Here is a 22,609-nt window from a genome sequence, read left to right on the forward strand (position 1 = left end):
TAGTGAACTATCTATACCTGGGTTAAAAGTAGCCTAGTTCACTACAGGGTGGGATGAAGACCGGGTAACTGAGGTTCTGGATACATGGAGACACCGGTAGTCCATTTAACAGGGTGGGATGAAGCCCGGGTAACTGGGGTCCTGGATACATGGAGACACCGGTAGTCCATTTAACAGGGTGGGATGAAGCCCGGGTAACTGGGGTCCTGGTGTTCTAGATACATGGAGACACCGGTAGTCCATTTAACAGGGTGGGATGAAGCCCGGGTAACCGAGGTCCCGGTGTTCTAGATACATGGAGACACCGGTAGTCCATTTAACAGGGTGGGATGAAGCCCGGGTAACTGAGGTTCTGGATACATGGAGACACCGGTAGTCCATTTAACAGGGTGGGATGAAGCCCGGGTAACTGAGGTTCTGGATACATGGAGACACCGGTAGTGCATTTAACAGTGCGGGATGAAGCCCGGGTAACTGAGGTTCTGGATACACGGAGACACCGGTAGTCCATTTAACAGGGTGGGAGGAAGCCCGGGTAACTGAGGTCCTGGTGTTCTAGATACATGGAGACACCGGTAGTCCATTTAACAGGGTGGGATGAAGCCCGGGTAACTGAGGTTCTGGATACATGGAGACACCGGTAGTCCATTTAACAGGGTGGGATGAAGCCCGGGTAACTGAGGTTCTGGATACATGGAGACACCGGTAGTCCATTTAACAGGGTGGGATGAAGCCCGGGTAACTGGGGTCCTGGTGTTCTAGATACATGGAGACACCGGTAGTCCATTAACAGGGTGGGATGAAGCCCGGGTAACTGGGGTCCTGGTGTTCTAGATACATGGAGACACCGGTAGTCCATTTAACAGGGTGGGATGAAGCCCGGGTAACTGGGGTCCCGGTGTTCTAGATACACGGAGACACCGGTAGTCCATTTAACAGGGTGGGATGAAGCCCGGGTAACTGAGGTCCCGGTGTTCTAGATACACGGAGACACCGGTAGTCCATTTAACAGGGTGGGATGAAGCCCGGGTAACTGAGGTCCCGGTGTTCTAGATACACGGAGACACCGGTAGTCCATTTAACAGGGTGGGATGAAGCCCGGGTAACTGAGGTCCCGGTGTTCTAGATACATGGAGACACCGGTAGTCCATTTAACAGGGCGGGATGAAGCCCGGGTAACTGAGGTCCTGGATACATGGAGACACCGGTAGTCCATTTAACAGGGTGGGATGAAGCCCGGGTAACTGAGGTTCTGGATACATGGAGACACCGGTAGTCCATTTAACAGGGTGGGATGAAGCCCGGGTAACTGAGGTTCTGGATACATGGAGACACCGGTAGTCCATTTAACAGGGTGGGATGAAGCCCGGGTAACTGAGGTTCTGGATACATGGAGACACCGGTAGTCCATTTAACAGGGCGGGATGAAGCCCGGGTAACTGAGGTTCTGGATACATGGAGACACCGGTAGTCCATTTAACAGGGTGGGATGAAGCCCGGGTAACTGAGGTTCTGGATACATGGAGACACCGGTAGTCCATTTAACAGGGTGGGATGAAGCCCGGGTAACTGAGGTCCTGGTGTTCTAGATACATGGAGACACCGGTAGTCCATTTAACAGGGTGGGATGAAGCCTGGGTAACTGAGGTTCTGGATACATGGAGACACCGGTAGTCCATTTAACAGGGTGGGATGAAGCCCGGGTAACTGAGGTTCTGGATACATGGAGACACCGGTAGTCCATTTAACAGGGTGGGATGAAGCCCGGGTAACTGAGGTTCTGGATACATGGAGACACCGGTAGTCCATTTAACAGGGTGGGATGAAGCCCGGGTAACTGAGGTTCTGGATACATGGAGACACCGGTAGTCCATTTAACAGGGTGGGATGAAGCCCGGGTAACTGAGGTCCTGGTGTTCTAGATACATGGAGACACCGGTAGTCCATTAACTACTGGAGTATTCAGCTAGACATGGCAGAACCTCTATTTCCTGTATGACGTCTCTTGACATGGAGCCTCTATTTCCTGTATGACGTCTCTAGACATGGACCCTCTATTTCCTGTAATCTCCAGACATGGCAGAACCTCTATTTCCTGTATGACGTCTCTTGACATGGAGCCTCTATTTCCTGTATGACGTCTCTAGACATGGACCCTCTATTTCCTGTAATCTCCAGACATGGCAGAACCTCTATTTCCTGTATGACAACTCTAGACATGGAGCCTCTATTTCCTGTCACCTCCAGACATGGCAGAACCTCTATTTCCTGTATGACATCTCTAGACATGGAGCCTCTATTTCCTGTCACCTCTAGACATGGCAGAACCTCTACTTCCTGTCACCTCTAGACATGGCAGAGTCTCTACTTCCTGTATGACACCTCTGAAGAGGGGATGTAAGGGCCCTTGGCATTATAACTAATCTATTCCTGGCTTCTCACTTTATAAATAGCCTTGCCTATCATTTGCCAGACACTCCTATAATACCAAGTTATGTTGCTTAACAAATCCTAGGGATAGTTTAACCGTTATATCAACAGTATGATTCGTGTCCAATTTTGCCGAATATTGGGAAAGGAGTCTCAATTTAAAAATCCTGGAAAGCTCAAATGAACAGAACGATTGTGGCTACACATCTGCACACAGCAATAATTCCATCCACCGCATTTCATTCCAGTGGGAGAGAAATACCATGTCTTGGTTTACGCCGCGCCCCCTATCGCTCTCCAACCTAAAAGCAAAGACAGTACAGTAGGAAGAAAGGTAGAAACTGCTTCTCCAATAGAAATCCCCGATCACGCTTGTAGGCGATGTCATGGCGATGTTGGCAAATTGACGCATGCGCAAAAATACGTAAATCAAAGGCACTTCTTCAATATAAAGTCATTTTTTACGAAAATTTAAACGTGTCAGTTTGTCACTTTCACGACGTTGGAGTAACACGTTCAACTACTTATGACATGGCTCGAATATAGGTTGTGCCTTTAGATTTTGAGAGAGTTAACTAAGGAAGAATTTTTCACGTCTCTCATTGACTTCTCAACCCCGGCGTGTTCCCGGAAGTATCGCGATGTTGCGCCTCTGGGTTTAGAAACTCTGTGCTAAAAGCATCTATCACTACCGAACCAGGGAAGAAAAAGAAGAGAGGAGAGAAAGGGAAGCGAACGCGCAAATACATGCATACAATGATAGCAGAAATTGGTGCCGCCGACAATCCCAAGGCCAGCTATCCCTATCCCCAAGCAGCTGTGATCTGCCCGGACTCACCGGTTTCATCCGCCCCGGACTACGGCGTCGGACAGCTGTTCATACGTAGCGCCTCGTACAGGAGGGACACACATACGTCCGCGGGGAGTATCAACCCAGACGAGAGCTCCATCAAGCCGCTGGTATCCTCCGCTATTACAAACGGCTATATCATGACCTCTGAGGAATTCATGCAGACCGCTCCCCTGTTCGGCCAGAGGTCCAAGAGAAACGTTCTCTACAAGATCCTGTGTTTCCTCATTCTGATATTCCAAGGAGGCGTTCTAGATTTCTACCTCATTATCTTCACGGATCTGTACTGGTGCTCGTGGATCGCCACGGATCTGGTGGTGATTTCTGGCTGGGGGATCTTCTTCATGAAGAACGCCAGGAGCAAGAGAGAGCGGGCGTGTGGGTTCCACCAAAAGAGCTCTATATTCGGCTGTAACCTCGGCGAGTTTACCTACGCCTACCTGGCCTGGTTAATCTACGTGATCGCCTGCACCCCTAAAATAGTCCTCATTCTAGAGACTTCGATATTAGATCTCATCGCGCTCAAAGTTCCGTTCGGTGTAACTGGATTTAAGATTATCATGTCGCTCTCGCTCCCGTTACTCTACTGTCTCATCAATTCTATCACCGAGGACCAGAACGGAGCTACGCGCCACCGGTCCCAAAGCTGCTTCATGACCACCTGTCTGGACCTCGTAGACTGCTTTACCCTGGTGGAGTTGTATCTGAGGAACGAGATACCGACGGTCTATTTAAAATACACGGTCATCTCGGTGTATTTCATCGCCCTGGGCGTCCCGGTGGTGTGGTTGTACGAGTTGACCGCCTCCGAGATGCGCTGTCGCTGGGTCTGGGCTAGGTTCCTGACCGGTGTGTTGGTCAACGCTCCTCTTCTGGTGGTGCGGTGCTTCCAGGTGTATGTTCACAAGATGCCCGTCTCGGTGTTCATGTTCAAGAATATGTTCTTCTTGGCCTGTAAGTGTCTGGAGCTGATAGAACAGTGTTTCACGGTGCGGGGAGTCAGGAGGTTCGGTGAGGGACGCAACCCGGCGCAGTTCTCTCACTGTGTCTCAGAGAACGATATGTGTCCCCATGGATACGTTAACACCCTGGCCGTTACCACGCAGTCATAGGCCCGGCTTGGATCTCACCCTGGCCGTCACTACCTAGACCTAAAACGGCCTGGATTTTATTTTATCCCCACTGGAGGGTGGAAGGCACATGAGTGATTGATGCTGAAGGAAGAATTTTGAGGTCCAGGACAGGGATACGCCCTAAAACGGCACCCTATGCCCTATATAGTGCACTACTTTTGACCAGGGCTCATAGGGTTCTGATCAAAAGGAGTGCACTATATAGGGAATAGGGTGCCAATGAGGATGCACAGGTGTCAATCAACGACAGCCTTATTTTGACGATTTTGACATTTATTCAGATGTCAGAAGAACATTTGATAACAACAGGTGCTACAGAATCATTATGCATCAACTACACCTGCTTAAGACCTGGCCAACCTGGCAGACCTGGGCAACCTGGCAGACCTGACAGACCTGGCCAACCTGGCAGACCTGGCCACTGGCCAGACGGATTCCTCTAATGCCTTGTCGGGGGTATCGTTGTGAAGTAGTGGTGGTGGTGGTGGTGGTGGTGGTTGATTAGTGGGGTTTGTGAATTGAAATCATTGACTTGCACTTTGTATTGTTGGGGGGGAACTTTAGAAGAGTGAGAATCGTTTTGTTGATTTGATTTGAATGAGTTTGACAAAAGTGCAAGAAAGATTGTCGTTTTGAAATGGAATCTTGGACATGGTGTCGATGTAAAGTCCTGTTTTACATTGGTCAAGTCTTGTCTCCCAATCTGTGAAACTTCCCAGTAGCATTTCCTAATCAATGAATAGATGGAAACCGTGTGGTCATTTAGATACCTAATTAGTGTGTAATTGCGGTATACGTAATGATTCCAATGTTTAATCATGTCCTCTCATTTCCTAAACTATTTGGGGGGAATATATCATGTTATCAATATAAATCAATTGATATTTCTTAAGAATTTGACATCACTATGTGTATTTTACTGTATGCTTTAAAGTACCACCACAATATGTCATGATGATGAGACACAGAGCAGGCAGCTATAGAGCAGGCAGCTATCTCTCTCTCTGTCTCTCTCTCTCTTTGTCTCTCTCTCGCTCTCTGTCTCTTTCTCGCTCTTTGTCTCTCTCTCTTGCTCTGTCTCTCTCTCGCTCTCTCTCTCTCTCGTTGTCTCGCTCTCTGTCTCTCGCTGTATCTCTTTCTCTCTCTCTCTCTCTCTCCTCAAGACAAGGCCTACCTCTTTGCATCCAGTCAATATCATCTGGGCTGTCCATCTGTCAACATGTGTACTGACAGTCTTGACTGGTGGAATTTATACAGTGTCAGCCTTGCCAATTTGTCACCAAGAAATGAACTGAGCTTAAAAAAAAAGAGAATAGTGGGTGTGATATAAATGTGATAACATGATGAGACAATCTGCTCCAAGGTGCTATGAAGGAATGTGGAGCTGTGGAATCAGATGTGTGTGGCGTTGATAAGTGAGGTGTTTGACATCCTATTGCTGGAACTCTGGATTAAAAAGAACAGAAACCACTGCTATTATTACCTAACAGAAGGCCCTTATGTGGATGAGAGAAATAGGTCACGGTGAAAACCAATAGAACAGGGTTGAGAAAATGCAGGGTTACAGACAGATTGGAGGATAAATCACGGTCGTACATTTTGTCATCCCAAAATGTAGGTCTCTGATTCTCCTATTTATCTTCTCATACAGTAAAAAAACACCAAAATTATGTTTGATAAAAATGCCAAATACATATTGGTAATGACTGCAGTCTACAGAGCAGACACTATTGTACAGTATTTAACATCAGACCACATCTTGTATTTACTGTGTTACAAAAAGTATTCCATTTAGTTTCCAGCGCCTCGGCCTCTGGTCCTTTAAATAGATCTGGGATGTGATAGAATTCATTCAACCTAATGGTGATCTGTGACATTTCCTGTTCCTGTTTGTCCTTCACTTTTCTTTCTGATGGGAAAAGAGTGAGCTGAATATAGCCCGAGTGCCAGCCTGTATGTGCCATCATGCCAGCTCCTTGTTACTCAGCCTCAATGCATGTCAAGCTGTATGTCTTGTATGGAGTTGGCTAGAACACTGATCTGAGACCAGGCTCAATGCATGTCAAGCTGTATGTCTTGTATGGAGTTGGCTAGAACACTGATCTGAGACCAGGCTCAATGCATGTCAAGCTGTATGTCTTGTATGGAGTTGGCTAGAACACTGATCTGAGACCAGGCTCAATGCATGTCAAGCTGTATGTCTTGTATGGAGTTGGCTAGAACACTGATCTGAGACCAGGCTATGATGAATATGCAGGTAGGTGAAGAATAGAAATGAAAAAATACTGTACTAAATGTGCCTTTTGAGTGCAGTGTGAAGTGAACAGTGGAGGATTGTTGATGGGTTTCTTCATCAAGTGTTGTGAACACGAGTTGTGGAATAAAATTAAATTATATTTTATAGCCTGGCCCCCGGATCTGTGTAGAGATGATACAAGATAGCCTGGCCCCCGGATCTGTTTAGAGATGATACAAGATAGCCTGGCGCCCGGATCTGTTTAGAGATGATACAAGATAGCCTGGCCCCCGGATCTGTGTAGAGATGATACAAGATAGCCTGGCCCCCGGATCTGTGTAGAGATGATACAAGATAGCCTGGCCCCCGGATCTGTTTAGAGATGATACAAGATAGCCTGGCCCCCGGATCTGTTTAGAGATGATACAAGATAGCCTGGCCCCCGGATCTGTTTAGAGATGATACAAGATAGCCTGGCCCCCGGATCTGTTTGTGCTCTCACCAACTCCATTGCTCATTGTCATGAGTTGTCATAACAGCACAATCAGACAGGTACCCAGGCTAGATAAAAGACAGGTTGTAACAATGTATGCATTGACAAAACAATATGTTTTATGTCCAGTAATAGTATAACTAGATAACCTTCTACCTACGTTGTTGTCCAGTAATAGGCCAATAGAAGCACTGGACCACCCAGGGCTTTCATTCTTGGATCTAGAAAACTGGTTTAAAGAAACCAAGACTAACTCTGACTGACTACATTTGATTTGTTGTTTAAATGGGATTTATATTTAACAGATACTACGCTTCTGTTCCCAGCATGAACGTTTTCTATGTTTTGTTGAAACCATTAAATGGGATTTATATTTGGTGCTGTGTCCACAGGGCTCTGGTTGAAAGTAGTGCACTATGTAGGGAATAGGGTGCCATATGGGACAAAAATCTTGATTCCCAAATAGTGTACAGGAAAACAGAAACTGGTTATTGTTTACAGAAAACAAATTCTACGTGTAGAATGTTGTGTATATCTGAAATATGGACATGATCACTTTTTATTGTCCTGTACAACCTGATATAAGGATGTGATGTAAGAACTAAATGTATGGATTATGCTGTACAAACCCATTGGCTGATTAATTGACTCCAGGTTTGTGCATCATTTCAAACAGGAAATCAGGAAAACTTTTATAGACAATAGTGTTATAATAATATGAAAGACAATGCTGAACAACTAAAGTGTTTATGATCTAGAGTATATGATGAACACCCGTCTTCTAGAAGGTTCTCTCTACATTTTATTGCAGAAGCCAGACTATTTAATTGTTTAGGTAGAGAGCCTGTTGTAACCTGGCCAGTGCCACCAGTGGATTGTCGCTGGCCTCTCCTACAGGGTAGTGTACAGAAGAGTCCTGCTGGAAGGAGCTCCTGGAGATATAGCCCAGGTCTGACCCACTGATGGGCCTCTTCTCCTGGGGAGCAGGATTCATCACCTCCCCACCCTCCTCCATCTCTACCGGCTGGGAGTGGGTTATCTCTGGCAGGGGAGGGAGGTACTGAATCTCACTATCCATCGGTACAGGTGGGGTAACCTGAATGGAGCTGAAGGACAGTTGTGATTGGCCCATCTTGACAGGAAGTGATAGGTCCATCTCTCCATGCTGTTGTGATAGGTAGCCGTGCTCTGTGGACACAGAGGTGATTTCTGGGATAGCACTGAGACCACAGAGTGACAGCTGGAGAGACATGAGTTGTTCCAGGGTGTCAGCAGAGGGTTGACGAGAAGGACTGTATGCCTCCTCCTCTTCCTCGTTCTCTAGAGGGCAGCGGTCTGCTGTTCCCCACCTCTCCTGTAGGTGGAGACAGTTCTCTCTGGCCGAGGGTGGCTCACTCAGGAGAAGATCTGACAACCCCCAGGGTTGACTCTCCAGGGCATGCGGGTGCAGATCAGAGATAAGTACCCCAGGTGGGGCCTCAACGGCCGGGTATGACGGGTACACCTGGTGGCTGTCAGAGCTGACCCTTGGAAGAAGCTCCAGCACAGACGTCCCATTACCTGGAAGAAGAAGACTTTATTAATACATACTAGACAGACATTTCTTCTGTTGTACCAAACCCCTAGCCTGGGTACCAGTCTGTTTGTGCTATCATTCCACTCCCCACTGATAACCTTACCTTCCAGTTTCACTTCAGGAGTGAAGACCTGGACTCCCTGGCTATTTTCATTGATCTCTACATCATAGCTGGGGATTGGAGGCCCCTTCCTGTATTCTGGAACACACTGTAGAACAGGAGGCCCCTTCCTGTATTCTGGTACACACTGTAGAACAGGAGGCCCCTTCCTGTATTCTGGAACACACTGTAGAACAGGAGGCCCCTTCCTGTATTCTGGAACACACTGTAGAACAGGAGGCCCCTTGCTGTATTCTGGAACACACTGTAGAACAGGAGGCCCCTTGCTGTATTCTGGAACACACTGTAGAACAGGAGGCCCCTTGCTGTATTCTGGAACACACTCTAGAACAGGAGGCCCCATCCTGTATTCTGGAACAAACTCTAGAACAGGAGGCCCCTTCCTGTATTCTGGTACACACTGTAGAACAGGAGGCCCCTTGCTGTATTCTGGAACACACTGTAGAACAGGAGGCCCCTTGCTGTATTCTGGAACACACTCTAGAACAGGAGGCCCCTTCCTGTATTCTGGAACAAACTCTAGAACAGGAGGCCCCTTCCTGTATTCTGGAACACACTCTAGAACAGGAGGCCCCTTCCTGTATTCTGGAACAAACTCTAGGACAGGAGGCCCCTTCCTGTATTCTGGAACACACTGTAGAACAGGAGGCCCTTCCTGTATTCTGGAACACACTCTAGAACAGGAGGCCCCTTCCTGTATTCTGGAACACACTCTAGAACAGGAGGCCCCTTCCTGTATTCTGGAACAAACTCTAGAACAGGAGGCCCCATCCTGTATTCTGGAACAAACTCTAGAACAGGAGGCCCCTTCCTGTATTCTGGAACAAACTCTAGAACAGGAGGCCCCATCCTGTATTCTGGAACAAACTCTAGAACAGGAGGCCCCTTCCTGTATTCTGGAACACACTCTAGAACAGGAGGCCCCTTCCTGTATTCTGGAACAAACTCTAGAACAGGAGGCCCCATCCTGTATTCTGGAACAAACTCTAGAACAGGAGCGACCGGCTGTTCCAGCAGAGCATCATACGGCAGGGTAGCCTAGTGGTTAGAGGGGCGGCAGGGTAGCCTAGTGGTTAGAGCGTTGGACTAGTAACCGAAAGGTTGCAAGTTCAAATCCCCGAGCTGACAAGGTACAAATCTGTCGTTCTGCCCCTGAACAGGCAGTTAACCCACTGTTCCTAGGCCGTCATTGAAAATAAGAATTTGTTCTTAACTGACTTGCCTAGTTAAATAAAGGTAAAAAAAATAAAAAATAAAAAAAATAAAAATAAATACTCTGTTACTGCGACCACTTCCTCCTCTGCGTTGCTGTCAACACACTCCTGTTCAAACCAGTCTGGGTTTTCTATCTGGAACACCTGGAAGGCTTCGATGGCGTCACGCAGATCCCTCCCCGATGGACATGTGAAGTACTCTTCCACTCCGATCCCCTCGATGTGGCTGACCTGATTGAAATAATTAGTTCATTTTATTTGACACGTTCAAAATATACTTTACAAAAATATAAACGCAACAACTTTGAAAATGTTACTGAGTTACAGTTCATAAAAGGAAATCAGTCAACTGTAATAAATTCATTAGTCCCTAATCTATGGATTTCACATGACTGGGCAGGGGTGTAGCCATGGGTGGGGGGCATAGGCCCACCCACTTGGCAGCCAGCCCCACTGACTAAGGAGCCAGGCCCAGTTAATCAGAATGTGTTTTTCCCCACAAAAGGGCTTTATTACAGACAGAAATATTCCTCAGCACATTTTTTAAAGTGGCCCTTTTATTGTCCCCAGAACAAGGTGCACCTGTGTAATGATCATGCTGTTTAATCAGCTTCTTGATATGCCACACCTGTCAGGTGGATGGATTATCTTGGCGAAGGAGAATATGCTCACTAACAGGGATGTAAACAAATTCGTGCACAACATTTGAGAAGAAAATAAATACATATATTTTGGTGAGGTACATAAAGAGTTTCCTCAGCCGTGAGAGTACTGGTACAATAATACATTCAACATAATTGAGAAGCCAGCGTCTGATTTCCACTGTGGGCCTCACTGCTACTAGTGATGCACCGATATTACATTTTTTGGCCGATAACCGATATTTTCCTTGCAGAAAAAAACACAATACCGATAACCGATATTTAAAATTTTAGCATCCTTTTAAGAATTCTAGTACAGTTAAATAGTTAACACACACACACATGGACAAAGCGGTCTAAGTGCAAGAGGCGTCACTACAGTCCCTGGTTCGAATCCAGGCTGTATCACATCCGGCCGTGATTGGGAGTTCCATAGGGCGGCGCACGATTGGCCCAGCGTCGTCTGGGTTTGGCCGGGGAAGGCCGTCATTGTAAATAAGAATTTGTTCTCAACTGACTTGCCTAGTTAAATAAAGGTTACACACACCACTCTGACCAAAAAGTTATATTGTTGGCATTTACGTAGGTCCCCAATACCAGTAAAACATAATCAAAACCTATTTCTTTCACTTACTTGCTGTGCTATTTCATTGTTCATTTCTTCAGTCGTTTCATTTTCAACCAGGATCCCGTTTGGGTCTTTGCGTGTCAAAAAAGATACTCGTCAAATAAGCTTGTTGACCAATCAGGATCTGTATATGACTGCATGTCACATAATAATTTAACGCACTCATATTTTTACGTGGTTATTACACATTGATTACACGATCACTCGTATTTCATATGTCACAAAGATTCATCGATACGTATGCTACGATACTGGTGAAGTTGTCTCATGCACCGAGAGTGAAATGAAATGAGGTATCAGTACATAAAATCAACAACAGACAATTTGTTAATTTGACAAAAATGTTTTGAAATCCCACTGGATGTATTATACAGTTTGCGGATGACACTACAGTGGTAGGCTTGATTACCAACAACGACGAGACGGCCTACAGGGAGGAGGTGAGGGCCCTCGGAGTGTGGTGTCAGGAAAATAACCTCACACTCAACGTCAACAAAACAAAGGAGATGATTGTGGACTTCAGGAAACAGCAGAGGGAGCACCCCCCTATCCACATCGACGGGTCAGCAGTGGAGAAGGTGGAAAGTTTGAAGTTCCTCGGTGTACACATCACGGACAAACTGAATTGGTCCACCCACACAGACAGCGTTGTGAAGAAGGCGCAGCAGCGCCTCTTCAACCTCAGGAGGCTGAAGAAATTCGGCTTGTCACCAAAAGCACTCACAAACTTCTACAGATGCACAATCGAGAGCATCCTGTCGGGCTGTATCACCGCCTGGTACGGCAACTGCTCCGCCCACAACCGTAAGGCTCTCCAGAGGGTAGTGAGGTCCGCAGAACGCATCACCAGGGGCAAACTACCTGCCCTCCAGGACACCTACACCACCCGATGTCACAGGAAGGCCATAAAGATCATCAAGGACAACAACCACCCAAGCCACTGCCTGTTCACCCCGCTATCATCCAGAAGGCGAGGTCAGTACAGGTGCATCAAAGCAGGGACCGAGAGACTGAAAAACAGCTTCTATCTCAAGGCCATCAGACTGTTAAACAGCCACCACTAACATTTAGCGGCCGCTGCCAACATACTGACTCAACTCCAGCCACTTTAAAAATGGGAATTGATGGAAATTATGTAAAAATGTACCACTAGCCACTTTAACAATGCCACTTAATACAATGTTTACATACCCTACATTACCCATCTCATATGTATATACTGTACTCTATATCATCTACTGCATCTTGCCATCTTTATGTAATACATGTACCACTAGCCACTTTAAACTATGCCACTTTATGTTTACATACCCTACAGTACTCATCTCATATGTATATACCGTACTCTATACCATCTACTGCATCTGCCATGCCGTTCTGTACCACCACTCATTCATATATCTTTATGTACATATTCTTTATCCCTTTACACTTGTGTGTGTGTGTAAGGTAGTAGTTGTGGAATTGTTAGGTTAGATTACTGTTGGTTATTACTGCATTGTCGGAACTAGAAGCACAAGCATTTCGCTACACTCGCATTAACATCTGCTAACCATGTGTATGTGACTAATAAAATTTGATTTGATTTGATTTGATTATACTTTAGAATTGCATTGTGGGGCTTATTTCACTGTACAGCCTTACCTAAGGATTGTGGATCAATGACATGTGGTATCAGTCTACTCAGTGACACCCAGAGAACATTAGCATCATAGCTCATATTGCGGGACTCTGAAACAACTGTGAATTGAGCCACATTTATTGTCAACCTATTTGTATTGAACACTATTCCTGAGGAAAAACAATACTGTGTGGATGTTTTGGGGTCTGATAACTGAGGAGGACGTTGGGAAAAAATATCTTGGGTATTGAGTAGACTTGATCCCCAATCCTTAGGTAAAGCTGTACAGTGCAATATGAATGTCAATACACACAATAGGCTGACTGGGGAGGTGATTTCACACAGTCACAGTCCGCGATAAGAGCTACAACGCTAATATTTGCGTAAACTCTTCCCAGTTGTGTTCTGTGGGTGTCACTGAGGAGACTGATACCCCATTTCATTGCTTCACATTCCAACCTTGTTTAACATTATCTTGTCTAAATATGGCATGACTCCACCAATTGTAACCTTCTGCATCACTTTCAAAGAGGTACTTTTATTTTGAAGGCAAACCGCAAATTCCACTATTGTGCCTAATCCTTATTGTGGCTAGCTTCACAACACATAACCCGGTCCGGTCGAGCGTCACTAGCCAGATGACGCTAGCTGGCTGCTTATAACGTTAGCTTTGGGCAACAGGGTTAAGTAGCTGGCTGCTTATAACGTTAACTTTGGGCAACAGGGTTAAGTAGCTGGCTGCTTATAACGTTAGCTTTGGGCAACAGGGTTAAGTAGCTGGCTGCTTATAACGTTAGCTTTGGGCAACAGGGTTAAGTAGCTGGCTGCTTATAACGTTAGCTTTGGGCAACAGGGTTAAGTAGCTGGCTCCTTATAACGTTAGCTTTGGGCAGCAGGGTTAAGTAGCTGGCTGCTTATAACGTTAGCTTTGGGCAACAGGGTTAAGTAGCTGGCTGCTTATAACGTTAGCTTTGGGCAACATAGTTAATTAGCTGGCTGCTTATAACGTTAGCTTTAGGCAACAGGGTTAAGTAGCTGGCTGCTTATAACGTTAGCTTTGGGCAACAGGGTTAAGTAGCTGGCTGCTTATAACGTTAGCTTTGGGCAACAGGGTTAAGTAGCTGGCTGCTTATAACGTTAGCTTTAGGCAACAGGGTTAAGTAGCTGGCTGCTTATAACGTTAGCTTTGGGCAACAGGGTTAAGTAGCTGGCTGCTTATAACGTTAGCTTTGGGCACATGGTTAAGTAGCTGGCTGCTTATAACGTTAGCTTTGGGCAACAGGGTTAAGTAGCTGGCTGCTTATAACGTTAGCTTTGGGCAACAGAGTTAAGTAGCTGGCTGCTTATAACGTTAGCTTTGGGCAGCAGGGTTAAGTAGCTGGCTGCTTATAACGTTAGCTTTGGGCAACAGAGTTAAGTAGCTGGCTGCTTATAACGTTAGCTTTGGGCAGCAGGGTTAAGTAGCTGGATAGCTATTAATTTTCATGAACTGAAGTTCACGTTCAATAGTCGAACAACAAGTGGTAACCTAGCTAATACTTACAAGGATTCCTAAATCATTGCTAAGAATAATGAAAATGACTGCAGTTTCTACTGATCATTGTTTTCAGGCCGGTTTGTATTGATGCTAGCTAGGTACCAAGCTAAAGCTAGCTACCCCAGAAGTTGCGGTTGAACAAATAATGCTTTATTACCAACGCGGTGTTGTAAACACATCGTTCGTGGCCGGTGTTTGCTTGTTTGCAGACTTTTTGTACAGCTGTGACAGTGCTACTGATAGTAGTCGTGGCACTTGGCTTGGATGTGCAAATTCAGAACACGCAACATTCTATAATAGAACTGTGTTATTTAACGTGTCAAAATAAAAGCTTATTTAACGTGTCAAATAATGTTGTATCTTTTATGACAAGCAAAGACCCAAACGGCGTTCCATAGTATGTCGTGAAGCTAATAGCAGTGACACTATTACTGTGTAACTCCGGTAGGGTAACATCTGAACAATAGCGCACTTGGTAACGTTAGTGTGTACCGGTGCTCGACCAGTCGGCGAAAGCCAACATCACCCACGACAGAGAACGGTTGACTGTCAAGGGCAATGAATTCCATTATCTTGGCTTTAATGGATTTGGCCTATGATTTGTCTCTCTGAAATGTTGTTACTCTTTCAAATGACTGCTGGACTTGTTGACTGCTCGATCCACACAGCAGACATTGCGGACGAGGTTAGGAATGCTGTGTTACACGTGTAGTGCAACATTTTGCGTCGTTATGTCACGTACCTACGTTATATAGGTATGCACGTCAGCTTTGACATCGGTTTTAAACATCGGCGTTAAACTAGACATCGGGCCGATACCGATGTTGGTATTTTTAGCTAATATCGTCCGATTCCGATATGTTCACCGACTTATCGTGCATCCCTAACTATTACCTATAGACTAGGGTACAGAACAACAGACCAGGCAGGAAGCATAGGGAGATCCCATCAACAAACGGACCTGTCCTGGTGCGTACTTCTCCTGGTCCAGGATCCTAAAGCAGAGCTCCTCAATGTGTTTCATCAGCTTGTACTTCACAGCGATGTCGAAGACAGACGGCACGTCACGCTCGCTGCCGACATCGTCAAAGTAGGCCACCATGTATTTCCCCAGCGCGGCGGCCTGCTGCATGTCGGGCAGGAAGAGGTTGAGGGCCGGGGTCAGCATGTCGTCGATGGGCGACCGGAGGTCCTCTCTTAACGTCACACGACTCTGGCCACACATCGCCCTCCACTTGGCCTGGACGCCACGAGAACAGAGGACCAGGATCTTGTCTGATGATTTGTTGATCTGTAGGAGAGGAGAGGAGAGAAGCGGAGAGAGGGGGAGGAGAAGAGAGGAGAGGGGGAAGAGAGGGGGAGGAGGAGAGAAGAGGAGAAGATGGAGAGGAGAGAATGAGAGACAGATTTGTCAATCTGTGGAAAGATTTTTTTTCTGTTTTGTTCAAGTGCCTTGCTAAAGAAAACAACGGTACAGGGTCTGAAACCAACAACCTTCAGATTCCCACTTTTACTTCCTAACCGTCTAGTCCTCTTCTCTACTGGGCCTGTATGTATAAAGGGTTTCAGAGTAGGAGTGCTGATCTAGGAGCAGTTTAGCCTTTTAGATTATATTGAAGGATATTACATGAACAAGGAACACCTGATCCTAGATCAGCACTCCTGGTGTCTACCCACCTGTTGTCTCTGCCACTCCAGCCAGGGTAGTCTCCCCACAGTGCCCAGCCAGGCTGTGTCTAGAAGGTCCAACACCACATCAGTTCCACACTTGGCCTGGAGGAAGGCACAGAGCTTCAGGACTATCTTCCTGTAGAGAGGATGGTCCTGAGAGTAGATCACCAACACCCTGGGAGGAACCCTGGAGAGATGAGGAGTCTGGGCCTCTGGCTCTACAGCTGGGGGATAGGGGCCTGGTGGGACTGAAGGAGAGACAGAGAGGGAAGGAGGTAGGGAGAAAGGGAGCGAGAGAGAGAGAGAGGGGAGGGAGAGAGAGAGAGGGAAGGAAGAGACAGAGAGGGAGGGAGAAAGAGAAAATGAAAAAAGAGAAGAAGAAGACTAGAAAGATGAAACTATGAAACAGGAAGTCAGATTGATGCTCTTCTATCCCACGGACCATTGACTCCCAAGATCCATCCTCATTCTTAACCATCATATTCTGCTAATGTCTTAATTAATGTCATGCATTTAGTTATGGCTACATGACCGTGCAGTAATGAAGCATATTATATACATGCCTTCATTTCTCAACAGCCAAAGTAAGTCAAATAGAGACTTGTCAAAATAACTTGTTTGTCACTAAGGAGCACTGAATAACCAATTTCCAATACATTTTGAGTGATTAAGTGAGAGATATTAAGTGAGTGATAATGGCATCTCTCCTCAACCCACCTTTCTTTCTCCGTCTCCGTAGTTGATAGACAAGACAACAGACCAGTCCAGCGACCAGCAGCAACACCACGGCTGCTACGGCTGTGTAGATTTTAGGAGATGCAGAATCTCCAGGTAACACAGTTGGAGGGGTCCCTGAAATCACACCAATATTTTGTTAGTGGACAACAGGAAATATATCCTATTTTACCATGTAATAAATAGACTTGTTGATGAACCTACCACATATGTTAAACGTTTTCCTTCTTCGTACACAGTCGCTGTTGCAACGGCTAAAAAACGGCTGGATCTAGTAGGAGGAAAATGAAGCTGTGCTTTACAAGGCCACTATCAGGTACACAACAGGTCGACAACATAAACCTCTAGCTTGCTGAACATTGCCGAGCAATTTGACAGAAACAAGTAAGTTGTAAAGTTCCAAGGAGGACTGACCTCCACATCAAAATGGCAGCAGGTCCGGGGCCACTTCTCCAGGTCAAACTCTACATTCAGCAACGTTTGGTTGGTCTAAAGGAAAAACATAAGATATGAACTCGCTTATCTTTCTGCTTGATCTCTACATCATAGACGTAGGTACAGTGCCTTGGGAAAGTATTCAGACCCCTTCCCTATTTCCACATTTTGTTATGTTACAGCCTTATTCTAAAATGGATTAAAAAAATTAAAATCCTCATCAATCTACACACAATACCCCATAATGACATCACAATACCCCATAATGACATCACAATACCCCATAATGACAAAGTGAAAACAGGGTTTTAGACATTTTTGCAAATGTATTACAAATAAAAAACAGAAATACTTTATATAAGTATTCAGACGCTTTGCTATGAGACTCGAAATTGAGCTCAGGTGCATCTTGTTTCCATTGATCATCGTTGAGATGTTTCTACAACTTGGAGTCCACCTGTGGTAAATTCAATTGATTGGACATATATTTGGAAAGGCCCAAACCTGTCTATATAAGGTCCCACAGTTGACAGTGCATGTCAGAGCAAAAACCAAGCCATGAGGTCGAAGGAATTGTCCGTAGAGCTCCGAGACAGGATTGTGTCGAGGCACAGATCTGGGGAAGGGTACCAAAACATTTCTGCAGCATTGAAGGTCCCAAGAACACAGTGGCCTCCATCATTCTTAAATGGAAGAAGTTTGGAACCACCAAGACTCTTCCTAGAGCTGGCCGTCCGGCCAAACTGAGCAATCGGGGGAGAAGGGCCTTGGTCAGGGAGATGAACAAGAACCCGATGGTCACTCTGACAGAGCTCCGGAGTTCCTCTGTTGAGATGGGAGAACCTTCCAGAAGGACATCCATCTCTGCAGCACTCCACCAATCAGGCCTTTATGGTAGAGTGGCCAGACGGAAGCCACTCCTCACTAAAAGGCACATGACAGCCCGCTTGGTCTAACGGACTCTCAGACCATGAGAATCAAGATTCTCCGGTCTGATGAAACCTGACACAATCCCTACGGTGAAGCATGGTGGTGGCAGCATCATGGTGTGTGGATGTTTTTCAGCGGCAGGGACTGGGAGACTAGTAAGAATCGAGGGACTGATGAACGGAGCAAAGTACAGCGAGATCCTTGATGAAAACCTGCTCCAGAGCGCTCAGGACCTCAGACTGGGGTGAAGGTTCACCTTCCAACAGGACAATGATCCTAAGCACACAGCCAAGACAAAACAGGAGTGGCTTTGGGACAAGTCTCTGAATGTCCTTGAGTGACCCAGCCAGAGCCCAGACTTGAACCCGATCGAACATCTCTGGAGAGACCTGAAATTGGTTGTGCAGCGACGCTCCCCATCCAACCTGACAGAGCTTGAGGATCTGCAGTTTCTCCCATTCTTCTGCAGAGAAGAATGGGAGAAACTCCCCAAATACAGGTGTGCCAAGCTTGAAGCGTCATACCCAAGAAGTACCGATGCTGTAATCGATGCCAAAGGTGCTTCAACAAAATACTGAGTAAAGGGTCTGAATACTTATGTAAATGTGATATTTCCGGGCTTTTTTTAAATACATTTGCAACAATTTCAAACATTATTTTTTTTTTTTTCGTTATGTGGTATTGTGATGTCATTATGGGGTATTGTAACGGCTCTTCTCCTCCTCTTCATCCGAAGAGGAGGAGCAAGGATTCGACCAAAATGCAGCGGGTTGTGAATACATATTGATTTATTTACTGACGAAGACGAACACGAAAAAAAACTAATACTTGCATAAACTACAAAACAACAAACGACGTTAAACAGACCTGAACTTGTGAACATGACAAACAATGAACGCACGAACAGGAAAGAACGAACGAAAATGAATGAATGAATGAACGAACGAGACGAGACAGTACCGTGTGGTGCAATAAACACAGACACAGCGACACAACCACCCACAAAACACACGTGAAACCCCGGCTGCCTTAGTATGATTCTCAATCAGGGACAAACGATCTACAGCTGCCTCTGACTGAGAATCATACCAGGCCGAACACAAAAACCCCAACATAGAAAAACACACATAGACCAACCCACCCAACTCACGCCCTGACCAACTAAATAAATACAAGAAAAAAGGAAAACAGGTCAGGAACGTGACAGGTATTGTGATGTCATTATGAGGTATTGTGATGTCATTATGGAGTATTGTGATGTCATTCTAAAATGGATTATATTGTTTTTTTACTCATCAATCTACACACAATATCCCATAATAAGGCTGTAATGTAACAAAATGTGGAACAAGTCAAGGGGTCTGAATACTTTCCCAAGGCACTGTATGTGTGAAGAAGATTAGAATCTGGGGAAGAACCCCAGCGATGAAGTGTGACACAGGATGTGCAGTGTCTCGCTTTGCAAACCTAAATGTTCTAGGTCAAACCCTTGGAAGGGAAAACAAGACGTCTTCTGTACCGATGTCGTTGACGTCGTGTAGCGAGCTACAGACACAACTCTGCTGATGATGCAGTTCTTTACGCAATGAGAAGGATGTAAAAGAAACAGTAACACTTAGAATAGAGCACCCTATTCCCTATATAGTGCACTACTATAGACCAGAACCCTATTCCCTATTTAGTACACTACTTTAGACCAGAACCCTATTCCCTATTTAGTGCACTACTTTTGACCAGAACCCTATTCCCTATATAGTGCACTACTTTAGACCAGAACCCTATTCCCTATATAGTGCACTACTTTTGACCAGAACCCTGTTCCCTATTTAGTGCACTACTTTTGACCAGAACGATATAAGTAGTTCACTTGATAGGGAGTAGGGTGTCATTTGGGACACGTCCTTAGTTACTTATGTATTTTTATTTATTTAACTAGGCATGTCAGTTAAGAACAAATTGTTATTTTAAAATGACGGCCTACCCCGGACAAACCCTCCCCCAACCCGGACGACGCTGGGCCAATTGTGCGCCGCACTATGGGACTCCCGATCAACGATCAGTTGTGATACAACCCGGGATCGAACCATGGTCTGTAGTGATGCCTCTAGCACTGAGATGCAATGCCTTAGACCGTTGCACCACTCGGGAGCCTAATTAGGGAACCTACATACAGTGGGGAGAACAAGTATTTGATACACTGCCGATTTTGCAGGTTTTCCTACTTACAAAGCATGTAGAGGTCTGTAATTTTTATCATAGGTACACTTCAACTGTGAGAGACGGAATCTAAAACAAAAATCCAGAAAATCACATTGTATGATTTTTTAGTAATTAATTTGCATTTTATTGCATGACATAAGTATTTGATCACCTACCAACCAGTAAGAATTCCGGCTCTCACAGACCTGTTAGTTTTTCTTTAAGAAGCCCCCCTGTTCTCCACTCATTACCTGTATTAACTGCACCTGTTTGAACTCGTTACCTGTATAAAAGACACCTGTCCACACACAATCAAACAGATTCCAACCTCTCCACAATGGCCAAGACCAGAGAGCTGTGTAAGGACATCAGGGATAAAATTGTAGACCTGCACAAGGCTGGGATGGGCTACAGGACAATAGGCAAGCAGCTTGGTGAGAAGGAAACAACTGTTGGCGCAATTATTAGAAAATGGAAGAAGTTCAAGATGACGGTCAATCACCCTCGGTCTGGGGCTCCATGCAAGATTTCACCTCGTGGGGCATCAATGATCATGAGGAAGGTGAGGGATCAGCCCAGAACTACACGGCAGGACCTGGTCAATGACCTGAAGAGAGCTGGGACCACAGTCTCAAAGAAAACCATTAGTAACACACTGCGCCGTCATGGATTAAAATCCTGCAGCGCACGCAAGGTCCCCCTGCTTAAGCCAGTGCATGTCCAGGCCCGTCTGAAGTTTGCCAATGACCATCTGGATGATCCAGAGGAGGAATGGGAGAAGGTCATGTGGTCTGATGAGACAAAAATAGAGCTTTTTGGTCTAACTCCACTCGCCGTGTTTGGAGGAAGAAGAAGTATGAGTACAACCCCAAGAACACCATCCCAACCGTGAAGCATGGAGGTGGAAACATCATTCTTTGGGGATGCTTTTCTGCAAAGGGGACAGGACGACTGCACCGTATTGAGGGGAGGATGGATGGGGCCATGTATCGCGAGATCTTGGCCAACAACCTCCTTCCCTCAGTAAGAGCATTGAAGATGGGTCGTGGCTGGGTCTTCCAGCATGACAACGACACGAAGCACACAGCCATGGCAACTAAGGAGTGGCTCCGTAAGAAGCATCTCAAGGTCCTGGAGTGGCCTAGCCAGTCTCCAGACCTGAACCCAATAGAAAATCTTTGGAGGGAGCTGAAAGTCCGTATTGCCCAGCGACAGCCCCGAAACCTGAAGGATCTGGAGAAGGTCTGTAGGGAGGAGTGGGCCAAAATCCCTGCTGCAGTGTGTGCAAACCTAGTCAAGAACTACAGGAAACGTATGATCTCTGTAATTGCAAACAAAGGTTTCTGTACCAAATATTAAGTTCTGCTTTTCTGATGTATCAAATACTTATGTCATGCAATAAAATGCAAATTAATTACTTAAAAATCATACAATGTGATTTTCTGGATTTTTGTTTTAGATTCCGTCTCTCATAGTTGAAGTGTACCTATGATAAAAATTACAGACCTCTACATGCTTTGTAAGTAGGAAAACCTGCAAAATCGGCAGTGTATCAAATACTTGTTCTCCCCACTGTATGTCTATTGACTTCATAAGCCATTCATAACCCATTCATAAGGCATTCATAAGCTATTCATAAGTCATTCATAAGGCATTCATAAGCCATTCATAACCCATTCATAAGGCATTCATAAGCTATTCATAAGCCATTCATAAGCCATTCATAACCCATTCATAAGGCATTCATAAGCTATTCATAAGCCATTCATAAGCCATTCATAACATTAATAACCATACCATGTCTGTGTCCTGCCATTGTCTGTTGTTGGAGCACAGTAGTGAGACTCTGTAGTTGTGTGAGTGCTGGTCTGTACTGAACCCAACAGTGAGCGTGGTTCTGCCTTGTGGTCCAGTAGACCGCTCCAACGTAGTGTTAGGTCTCCACAGACTCCCTTCACACAGCAACGCAGGAACAATGTCAGAACTGAGTAGCAGCATCCTGGAATGTTCTACTACCAGCAACAGTGTGTGAAAACCTTGTGAAGACTTACAGAAAACGTTTGACTTCTGTCATTGCCAACAAAGGGTATATAACAAAGTATTGAGATAAACTTTTGTTATTGACCAAATACTTATTTTCCACCATCATTTGCAAATAA

General features: G+C 45.6%; 2 protein-coding genes across 2 annotated transcripts; one reads left to right on the forward strand and one right to left on the reverse strand.

Annotated features, from left to right (window-relative positions):
- Positions 1-3,056: 3,056 nt before the first annotated feature.
- tmem121b (transmembrane protein 121B) lies at positions 3,057-5,096 on the forward strand. Its single transcript, XM_071331532.1, has one exon. The coding sequence runs from the start codon at positions 3,178-3,180 to the stop codon at positions 4,390-4,392; it is 1,215 nt and encodes a 404-aa protein (XP_071187633.1). The 5' UTR covers positions 3,057-3,177; the 3' UTR covers positions 4,393-5,096.
- A 2,314-nt stretch (positions 5,097-7,410) lies between these two features.
- On the reverse strand, positions 7,411-22,575 carry LOC139533480 (uncharacterized). The gene is made up of 10 exons (XM_071331533.1): positions 22,248-22,575; positions 17,301-17,375; positions 17,091-17,157; positions 16,869-17,003; positions 16,158-16,399; positions 15,442-15,771; positions 10,115-10,284; positions 9,638-9,866; positions 8,822-9,062; positions 7,411-8,702 (listed from the first exon to the last, which is right to left on the reverse strand). The coding sequence occupies exons 1-10, from the start codon at positions 22,446-22,448 to the stop codon at positions 7,966-7,968; spliced, it is 2,427 nt and encodes an 808-aa protein (XP_071187634.1). The 5' UTR covers positions 22,449-22,575; the 3' UTR covers positions 7,411-7,965.
- Positions 22,576-22,609: the final 34 nt, after the last annotated feature.

The sequence above is a fragment of the Salvelinus alpinus genome, chromosome 11 (assembly GCF_045679555.1).
Source record: "Salvelinus alpinus chromosome 11, SLU_Salpinus.1, whole genome shotgun sequence".
Taxonomy (NCBI): Eukaryota; Metazoa; Chordata; class Actinopteri; order Salmoniformes; family Salmonidae; genus Salvelinus; species Salvelinus alpinus.

What these genes read in the sequence shown, in the direction of transcription:
- tmem121b (XM_071331532.1), top strand. Translation starts at nt 3,178, where the DNA reads ATGCATACAATGATAGCAGAAATTGGTGCCGCCGACAATCCCAAGGCC.
- LOC139533480 (XM_071331533.1), bottom strand. Translation starts at nt 22,448, where the DNA reads ATGCTGCTACTCAGTTCTGACATTGTTCCTGCGTTGCTGTGTGAAGGG. An exon ending in GCTGCCATTTTGATGTGGAG is followed by an intron (nt 17,158 to 17,300) that starts GTCAGTCCTCCT and finishes TCCTCCTACTAG; the next exon opens with ATCCAGCCGTTTTTTAGCCG. An exon ending in AGAAGTACGCACCAGGACAG is followed by an intron (nt 10,285 to 15,441) that starts GTCCGTTTGTTG and finishes TATTTCAATCAG; the next exon opens with GTCAGCCACATCGAGGGGAT.